Below are 10456 nucleotides of genomic sequence, written 5' to 3'. Positions count from 1 at the left end.
GGGCATTTGAGAGGCAGGCAAGAGAGTATTTTGAAAGATACTACAAGGGTTAGGAAGCTGGTGTTACCCTCTGAAGCCTGTACTAATGTAGTTAGGCATGTTGAACATAGAAACGCTGATGGCAGCATTCTGCCTAGAGATTTTACAAGGAGAGACACTATAAAGAGCAGCTTCTTAGAAGGTGTGCTAATCTTAACTTTGCAGTGCCAGCCAGGGAACAGCAACTATAAATGAAATCATAGAACTGAACTTCCTATTACAGTTCTGACCCAAAAGAGGAAATAATCCTTATGCGAAACAAATGTACCTCTTAGCAGTAATTGTAAAATGCAGCAATGAATGAACACCTTTTGGCACGCTTCATAAAGGGCTCGGCCACGCGGTCTGAGAAAACTCTTCCAAGGTCACCTTTGCATGCTGCAAGAGAAGAAACAGCCATTCAGAAAGATGTGCAAATCTGATAGCTTTTCACCTGCTACTGCCAGGGAAGCCTACAGAAGGCCCCTTCAAGCCTGAAGCCAACCCTGAATAAAAGGCAGTGTCTGTTGTAGGGCAGTAGATGCTCCAAGTGGGTGCTGTAGTGTTGCCAATTGTGTTGTCTTCGTCTCTCCACCCTAGTTTGCCTAGACCAGTGTCTAGCCCTTGGATTCCATGCTAGGCCTAGGTCTTGCAAAGATTCAGTGGCCTTGGCTGATGCAAGGAAAAGAGCAGGGAAATTATCTAGGCTGCACTTTGCAGCCTCTAAATGTTTTCAGCATTAGGGCACTTAAAACCACTTAAATCCTGTAGTCAGGGTGGTACTATGAGTTGAGTAGGTTTAAAATGGTAAACTTGGCATAGGTTCAGATAATCTATTTCTTTATTTTTATTTTTTTTAAAGCCCAAATCTGGATTGCCTTGTCAAGCTTTTTGTTTTAAAATGTAAAGTGCAGGTGTTGGCAGAGCAGGAAGTGAGGCGGGTGTCCACATTCCTGGCTTTGTTTGTTTTCCTTGTGGTTTCTGATCTTCCATATCTTTTTCTCTGTGAAGCTTCGGATTTCTTAGTTGTAATCTATGCTTACCTTGGGATAAGGTCTGTTGAGCACAGCTTGACTTTCTTCTGAACAGGTTACACTTGTGCTTATCTGGGAAGCTGGTGGGTATCTGGGGAGCAATACATACCGGTTATCACAGTGGTGGTTCTTGCCCATTGTCACTGGTAGGGCAGAAGGCAAAGAGCCCAACAGTAGGTGGCGCCAGAGCCAATAGCAGGCAGAGCCAACTAATTCTACTTCTGTCCTCCTCTTCCCTGCAGAGTTATACATAAGTGTAGCTGAAGAGAAGGGGGAAGCTAATAGGCAGGACCATCTCCTAGACTGATTGTAAGTATAAAGGCAGGCAGGTGCAGGCTGACTCAGAGTAGACTGCGGTTGGTGGGGCAGTGCCCCCTTTTCCCTAATGGAAACGTCAGCTGGTGCAGAATGTGGTAACCGGATTGCTGATAGGGGGGCATCTGGCTGACAATATGTGAAACCATCTCCACTGGCTGCCCATCTACTACCCAGCCAGGTTCAAGGTCCTTGTCGTCATTTACAAAGCCCTGAACAACTTAAGGCCCAGGATACTCCAGGGACTGCCCGAACCCTTATATCCCAGCTCGATCACTGAGATAATCTGCAGGAACATTGTTGTTCATTCCCCAAATTGGCAAAACTCCTTTGACTGGAAACTGAGCCTTTAGTGTCATTGGCCCAGTATTGTGGAATACTCTGCCAACACAGATTCAGCACGTGCTATTTCTGAAAACCTTTCAACTCTGTCAGGCTTATGCAGGGGAAATAAGAGTACATCTTTCCACAAGAGCTAGCGGTTTCTGATTTTGACTTTTTAAATGTGTTCTTTGTTGTAAGGTTTCGTTGTACAATTGTGAACTGCTCTGCTATAATTTATAAATGCGGTCTAAACCACAGAGCCTAGGGCTTGCAGATCGGAAGGTCAGCGGTTCGAATCCCCGCGACGGGGTGAGCTCCTATTGCTCAGTCCCAGCTAGCAGTTCGAAAGCATGTCAAAGTGCAAGTAGATAAATAGGTACCACTCTGGTGGGAAGGTAAACGGTGTTTCCGTGTGCTGCTCTGGTTCGCCAGAAGCGGCTTAGTCATGCTGGCCACATGACCCGGAAGCTGTCTGCGGACAAACACCGGCTCCCTCAGCCAGTAAAGCGAGATGAGCTCTGCAACCCCAGAGTCATCCATGACTGGACTTAATGGCCAGGGGTACCTTTACCTTTTTATGTATGTATACATATATTTATAAATAAGTAAACAGCTTCCCTTACTATCCCCGGTGAGATGATTAAGTCCAGAGTCTAATGTTACCCAACTGTGCTATTGTGAACAGAGTTCTTGTATAACTAGTGCAAACTTGGTACGTCCTACCAAGGACATCCTCCTTCCTAGGCATTCCAGGACAGGTTTGCACAGTAATGGAATGGAGCGCTGTTAAAGATGCCTTCCCTGCGTGTTTTCCTTCACTCGTTAGCCGAGCAGTTCCGGAATCATGGTGTCTGATGACTACAAAGCTGGTGCCACACTACTTTTATCTGTTGCGTTCTTGGGGCTAGTAGGAATTATATTCACCATGATGGGATGTGCAAAATATGAAAGGGTCATTCGCTTTGAATGGACTCAGTTGCTTGGGCCTATTGTGCTTTCAGTAGACGTGACTTTTTTGCTGATTGCTGTGTGCATGTTTAAAATGATTGCTTGCAAATCATGCAGCCCAAATGAAGGAACAGCATCTGACACAGGCCAGACTCCTATTGGACAATCTGTTGTTTTCACTAGGATTAGCCAGGCTATAAACTTCCACGGTGCCACAGTGGTGCAGTACATCCCTCCTTATTCAGCCCAGGAAGGTATTGGCATGAATTTTCATCAAGTATTGAGTCATCCTAGAATTCCTCCATTCTCCAGGCCATTAATTCCCGCTTTGAGCCCTCCTTGTTACTATAATGTCAACCCCCTGGATAACTCTGCTTTTTCTGCAGATGAAAATTACTCTGCTTATCTTCCTGCAGACACCAGAATCGGAAGGTAAGTTACTATGTGTACACTGCATTTCAATTGCAAGGTCTTTTACATGCACTGGTTAGTGGCGTTAATGAAGCATTGGCGTAGTCTTTGCTCAGACAGAATTTCAATTACTGACTTGAAATAAGAGCATTGCCCGAAGCAGCAGCCATAACTGGTTCACAGATATTGCTGTTCCAATTAATTAATGATGCGGCTTTCATGGAGCATTTTAATCTTCTATGTGTTGTTATTTTTCTCTGCTAAGTACAATCCCAATTTTTTTTAAAAAATGTATCTGTTACCTCCGACACAGAATTATTTTCATTTTGTCAAAGTAGCATTAGGAGTGGATTAATAGAGATAGATCTCCAGATTTCTACCCCAGAATCTGTTTTTCATGCCAGAAACCTGTAATAGTATGGGGAAAAGGTGTTTTTGAGCATATTCAGAATATGCTTTCCTCAACACTAATCAAGCATATCCCCTCCCCTTCCTACGGTCTTGAAAATTAGTTTAGAAGAGCAGATCTGCATTACATGCCCTTATAAGCTCCACAGCTGTTCTCACACTGGGACTTTACCTGTCCCCCAAGAATGCATTGGTTTTTTGTGACTATCATTCTCTGTAGAGGCAGGCTGTGCAACCTGCATTAAAGGGGGGTGGAGTTTGGGTTTAAAAATACAACAACCTGCTTTTGTTAGGCACCTGAATTTTTGCTTTTCAGTTTATAAAATTCTTCCTATCCCTTCATCACATTTCCAGGTCAGCTGACACTCTCCAAGAACCTGGAGAGATGCTGAATGAAGATATTAACAGTGACGTCTCACCTCCCACCATATGAGAAACTATTTCCACAGTGGTTATAAATATCATTTTAAAAAGCATCCCTGACACTTCTGTTTAAGGAACAGAGATTACTTCTTGAAAACATCCACATCCACTTGAACAAGTAGGAACCAAAGAGACTGAGGATTGTCTACTGAGGTTTTGGCTTGGTGATAAGGTCTTGCTGAGAACAGGTGTTGCTCATTTACTGAGCACCTGAGACAAATGCAAGTGAGCATTCCTTCCAAATGTGAAACATTTTGCATTTGGCTCCAAATTTTAAAACCACCAGGCTGGTTGACCTGCTCACCTAGTTTTTCCTGGGCTGTTGATTTTCTCTATTCTCAGGAGTTAAAGAGTATGTGACTGGTTACTCTTGGGTACTGAATTTTATTCTAGGTCACATGTAAAGTTAACTTACATTAAGCACAGGTACTCTTTTTTTCCTTAGTTGCCTAGAATTCCTAAAAACTCTGGTTCAAAAGTATTGCTGTTACCTTGCAGCTGAGAGTACGCAAGGACACTGGTGGGCTTGTGCAGAGGAACAAATAATATGAATTAGTGCTTCCGTCTGCCCGCAGTGACATACAAATGCCAGGATTTGGCCAGCTGTCATAACCAGACAAATAGTTCCTATAATGGGCTCTTCCCTGTCTTCCTGGCCAGGTCAGAAGTCCACCAGCAGTTTTGCATGGTGCTGACAGCTGCCACCACTTGGTGAAGAAGGCTCTCTGCACCAGGTCAGTTTTATCAAAGTGTGCCTTGTTGCACTCTTGTTTTGCTGCTCCTGTGATTTTATTTAGTGCTATGGTTTTCGTTTAATCATTGTAATGATCTATCTACTGTTTTAAATTGTAATATTTTATGAAACCTGCCCTGAGACCTTTTGGAAAAGGACAGGCTATAAGTATTAATTTGTATAGGAGAAATGGGGGGAGTGGAGGAGGTGCCAAAATAGCATGAGAGAGGCATGAGGACAGAAAAGCATGAGGACAATGTCTATGTCTATGATTGAGGTTGAATCCTGACAAGACAGAAGTACTGTTTTGGGGGGACAGGGGGCGGGCGGGTGTGGGGGATTCACTGGTCCTGAAGGGGGTAACTGTGCCCCTGAAGGACCAGGTGTGCAGCCTGGGAGTCATTTTGGACTCACAGCTGTCCATGGAGGCACAGGTTAATTCTGTGTCCAGGGCAGCTGTCTACCAGCTCCACCTGGTACGCAGGCTAAGACCCTACCTGCCCGCAGACTGTCTTGCCAGAGTGGTGCATGCTCTAGTTATCTCCCGCTTGGACTACTGCAACGTGCTCTACGTGGGGCTACCTTTGAAGGTGACCCAGAAACTGCAATTAATCCAGAATGCGGCAGCTAGACTGGTGACTGGGAGTGGCCGCCGGGACCACATAACACCGGTTCTGAGAGATCTGCATTGGCTCCCAGTACGTTTCCGAGCACAATTCAAAGTGTTGGTGCTGACCTTTAAAGCCCTAAATGGCCTTGGTCCTGTATACCTGAAGGAGCGTCTCCACCCCCATCGTTCAGCCCGGACACTGAAATCCAGCGCCGAGAGCCTTCTAGCGGTTCCCTCATTGCGAGAAGTAAGGTTACAGGGAACCAGGCAGAGGGCCTTCTCGGTAGTGGCGCCTGCCCTGTGGAACGCCCTCCCAGCAGATGTCAAAGCAATAAACAACTATTTTACTTTTAAAAGACAACTGAAGGCAGCCCTCTTTAGGGAAGTTTTTTATGTCTGATGCTGTACTGTTTTTAATATTCAGTTGGAAGCCGCCCAGAGTGGCTGGGGAAACCCAGCCAGATGGGTGGGGTATAAATAATAAATTATTATTATTATTATTATTATTATTATTATTATGTGCTAATCCACAGACCATGTGAAGTAAGCAAGGCGAATTCGAATTCCTAGGGTTGTGTCTGATGGAAGTAATTAAGGGGGCAGGATGACTTCTACTTGCACAATAGAACTTTTCCTCTCCTCCATCACCTCCCCTCCAGCCTCCCCCCAAATCTGCTCTCAGGACTCCCTTAACCCTCCAAAGCAAATTTGGGGGAATGAAGGGGAAACACGTGGAGGAGAGGGAGGGTAACTGCCCTTCTGCAGTGACTTGAGGTGCATTCAGACATGGGAAATGTTGTGTTAGTTTTCCTGGTTATAATATTCTCATATTCCTGTCATACTGCAGTACCTGTTGTGTTATGAAACTGCGGCTTTTTGACTGACACACCTGCCTGTTATGCTAAATTTCTTTCACACCAATGAATATATTTGGACTATGTCACTCTGCCACCATGCTTTCCTTACATGTGCTTCTGTTCCCCCATGATCTCTACATGAAACCAGCAGAATAGAGCAGTATGCAGCCCCACAGCAACCTTAGGCTGATTCCCAAAGCCCTAAACTATGGCTTAGAGTCACATCCAAGCCCTGAGATGTTGGCACAATTGCAGGATCTTTCAGAGGTTAAAATGGGACACACAAGATTCTGTTAAGGAAAGCCACAGTAAGTGGCTCTCTACTTGCGGTCTTCCCTGCTAAGGGACTGCAGTTTGATTTCACATACACAAGTCTGTTAGATAAAAAATAATAACATTGGGAACCTAGGAGAGTTGATCTATTAAAAATGCTTAGCTGCCCATCTCTTTCCCTTTCTTCTCTGGCCTGAGAAATCTTAAGAAGTATCAGAGTTGGGCCATATTTCCCAAGGATTGTAAGAGAGTTATCTAAGAATGACTGAGCTGGTTGCAATATGCATTTAGGTGTGTTTTGGAATATGAGCTAAAGCAGGCTATTCATACTGTTCCTTATCTCAGAAGAAGAACTGCATGCCCCTCCTTTGTCTGGTGAAACTATTGAGGAACCGCTCTGGGTCTCAGACTTCCTTGGCATTACTGCCAATGAACACCAGGGAGCAGGAGAGAGATGCAACTGCAGGAACCAAACCCTGGCTGCTGCTGGGAGTTTGTAGGCGATAACTGAGATAAGTTGCTTATCTTCTTCACTTAACAACTGCTGAGCCAATAGGGAGGCGACCTCTGTTTCCGCTTGCCCTAAACAGCTTTCTCTTCAAATTTTATAATGGGACAGTCCATAAAGTTGACTCTCTTGTCACAATTTGCCACTGCAGTCTCCATACACACAATTCAGCTGCTCTCCAAGCCCAAATCCTGCATAGCATGACCCTCCACCACATATCTGTAGTTGATGTAAAATACAAATCCACATGGGAGTCAGGACTCAATCTGTACCAGGGTCTCTGCATCTCGTTTCACTACTAGGACTTGGTTTTGGAACATATCAAACCAGAACAAAGTGCCCTTGAACAGCTGAAGAGTGCATGCATTTACCTCATCACTCTATAATACAAGTGTCAGGACTTTCTTTTCTTTTCTTTTAATGTGCAACCAGGTTCAGGACCTGGGAGTTTGGAATGGTATCCCTCGTTCTCTTGGACAAGATGTTATTTTCTGGAACTACACTATTCTGAGTCTGGTTGAACATTTAAAAAAACCCTTAGCACACATCAGGAATTGCAGTGGTGGAGAGGCTTGAAAATCAGAAGGTGGCATTCGTATCCAGGCCAACTTGGAGTAGTGGTTTTTAACCAGTGTGCCGTGGCACCCTATGGTGCCTCGAATGATGGTCAGGGATGCCGCAGGCAACACATGCCTCTGTCCCTCTTTCTTTCCCTCCCTCCTCTGATGCCCTCTTGTGTCTCTGCCTCCCAAGGGCTTGTGTGGCTGTTTGTTGCAGCAGCCCTGGCGACGAGGGTGTCCGGAGAACCCCCAAGGAGAGGGCAGGGGAGAGGAGAGGAGTCTGAGGGAACACTCCACAAGGGAGGGTGTTCAAAAAGGATTGAGAAGCTGCCTGCTCTGCAGGCAAGGGGTGGCACAACTGGGCTTCTGAGGCTCAGAGCGCTTTTCCCCACAGGGGAACCGCAGAAAGAATGTTGTTGGTCAAGGGAGCCATGGACTCAAAAAGGTTGAAAACCTCTGCTATGGAAGAACTGTGAGGTGGAGCCTCTCTTGCTGCCTCCTCACACCAATTTTGCCACAGCTCCTTAAGGACAAAAGAAACCCACAGCCTCCCATTGCCACCAGAGTGTTTTTTTTTTTTTTTTGTCCTAATGATTTTGTTTCCATTTTCCCTGAAGCATGGTGTACAATTGACTCAATCAAATTTACTTTTAGTCAAATTAAAAAATAAAAACAGCTTGGTATTATTTTTAACAGTAGTTTCCCATGTTTGCAAGGAAACACACTGGAGTCCGATTAGGGAAATCCCCTCTCCGGGGGCTTCTGTATTCAGTGGTATTTCAAGGTCATGCTACATTCTCAACAATTGCTGCCACTCAGAATTTTTCAGGGCAGAGCATATAAAGAATAGTCAAAGACACTCTCTGCAAAGCAGCCTCATGAAAACACACATGATTCCTGGCAGTCCTTAAAATAGTTAATTTCATCTTCCTCTACTTTAAGCCCAATAATCTGCAAACGGCGACTGATGCATTAGAGATTTACAGCTACCATAATTTATGTCATAGTAGATCACAAATCCTCTTTTTCCTTTTCTCCTTCCCTCCCCCTGGCCCCCGCTCATCGCGTTCCATCCTTTTAAACAATATTTGGCAGGAGCCCACTGCTATGGAAACTGGACTGTTTTACATTAGTCAGTAGTACATTTAATCATTCCTCCGAAATGATTTACTATGGATTACAAATTCTTATATGGCATTTTAAGTTAATGATTAGACAAGTAATAGATCATCAGCATGATTGGTCACATATGGGTTGTACTTGTGTAGCGGGGAGATTACAACAAAACTTTTTTGGTTCTGCAGAATTTTGCTGTTTGGAGTCATGCTGGATCCACAGAATGAGAAACACAGCCCTCCCCCTGTTCCCACCACCCACATCTGTGCAGGAACTGTTTCTCCAGTGAAGGATTCCCCAAAAGGTATAATGCACATGTGAATACTTCGGACACATAGGGACCCTGGAGTAGGAGAATGCAGAGGGTAGCTGTGATTCTTCTAGATTAAATTATCCTTTGGATCCCTTCCAACTCCATTATTCTATTGCTCCATTATTTCCAAGGTGTGTACAGTTCTCCACCAGGAAGCAGCACCTCAACTTCTATAACTTTTGTAACTTTAAATAAATATCTATAAAATCATGCCAGTGCAAACATTACCCCAGTACAGAGAGCACAGACACTTGCACTCCTGCATTTGTGTGAACAGAAGCAAATTGCATTAAATCAGAGGTGGGGAACTCCTCATTCCCCCATCCACCATTGGACAACTTTGACAGTTGTGAGGAACCACCCAACTGTCAATCACCTGACATCATAATGACATCAAGTGATTGACACCTGCCCAAGTCCAAAGGAGGGAGCTGTAACAGTGTGTGTGTTCAAAGCAGAAAGGAAACTGTAATGCACTGAGCTTACAATACTAATGAAAATTGTTTTATCATACCTGTTTTGTGATATGCATTTATAATAAAACACCTATGATAGGTTGATATGCATGGACAGAGCTGTCTCTAGTGTGCAGAGTCCATGTCAGACATTTGCTCTTTTTTCTCCTGGCTCTTCCTTCTCCATCCTTTTAAAGGCATGTGCAGCACAATCCTACAAACATGTTTACTCAGAAATAAGCCCCACTAAATTCAATGGGACTTATTTCCAGGTAAGTACTATGCAAAGGACTGTGACCTTAGGAAACAAGCCAGAGAACCTATCTTTGCTGTGGATGACATTAAGGTGTCATATTCCTATCTGCTATGTAATTTCATCTCAGCTTTTAGTCTTCCCTACCACCACATCCTGGGCCAAACAGCTCCTTTCCCGTAACTGCAACCTAAACTGTACCGACAAGGGAATCGGTTTTGCATTAACGATCACGGTATTAAAGACCGTGTTTGCAAAAGAGATCATGGGCATGTCATCCTTTGGGAAACAATCACTTTCCTTGTACTTTGTTCTCCATCTCCAGCATGTTTTAAAAGAAAGGCATTGATTTACGTAACTGTTATGGAACAACAACCAGCCCTGAACAAACCCACAACCACCACCTTCAGTCTGGAGAGATCCTATGTCCAGCTCCTTAGCCATATCACCTCTATTAAATTATCCACGGACAAATGCAATTTGCGGATGGAATGCTCTAGTAAACACATTTAGATTATCCTATTTGCCGGGCCGAAATAATATAGGATACAGGGGGAGGGGGGGAGAGGGCTGTGATACTGTGCATGTATTAATCTGGGTCCCAGCTGCCTTCATCTCTCTCCCCACCCCCGGATGTGGCTTCTCTAATGAAGCTCGCATGCCATTGTATACATTACAGCTCCAGAGTGTAATTTTAGTCAGTTGTTTTGATGAATTTCACGGTCCCCATCTGATCTGCATTTGTCTACACGGAAATCGTAGCCCTGGATTAATTTTGGTCGAAAAGCTCTTTCTAGTCGATCTTCTCAGCCGCGAGGATGGGCGGCCGCCGGAGGAAAAGGGGCAGCTTTTCGCACGGACCTCCCCGCCCCCCCCCCCGTCCCCGCGGAATCAAGG

General features: G+C 44.6%; 1 protein-coding gene across 2 annotated transcripts; it reads left to right on the top strand.

Annotated features, from left to right (window-relative positions):
• Positions 1 to 2285: 2285 nt before the first annotated feature.
• Positions 2286 to 10114, top strand: TMEM174 (transmembrane protein 174). Of its 2 annotated transcripts, none has more exons than XM_080973275.1 (2): positions 2286 to 4615; positions 8727 to 10114. In XM_080973275.1, exon 1 carries the CDS (start codon positions 2536 to 2538, stop codon positions 3073 to 3075), a length of 540 nt encoding a protein of 179 aa, XP_080829401.1. In that variant the 5' UTR covers positions 2286 to 2535; the 3' UTR covers positions 3076 to 4615; positions 8727 to 10114. The 2 variants fall into 2 exon arrangements, with proteins under 2 accessions (XP_080829401.1, XP_080829402.1); XM_080973276.1 differs by lacking the exon at positions 8727 to 10114 and having other exon boundaries at positions 2286 to 3999; positions 4542 to 4820.
• Positions 10115 to 10456: the final 342 nt, after the last annotated feature.

The sequence above is a fragment of the Podarcis pityusensis genome (assembly GCF_964106645.2).
Source record: "Podarcis pityusensis genome assembly, chromosome: 11".
NCBI classification, from domain to species: domain Eukaryota; kingdom Metazoa; phylum Chordata; class Lepidosauria; order Squamata; family Lacertidae; genus Podarcis; species Podarcis pityusensis.
The sequence above is the reverse complement of the archived record's forward strand: the minus strand, read 5'-3'. Positions and strand labels throughout refer to the sequence as shown.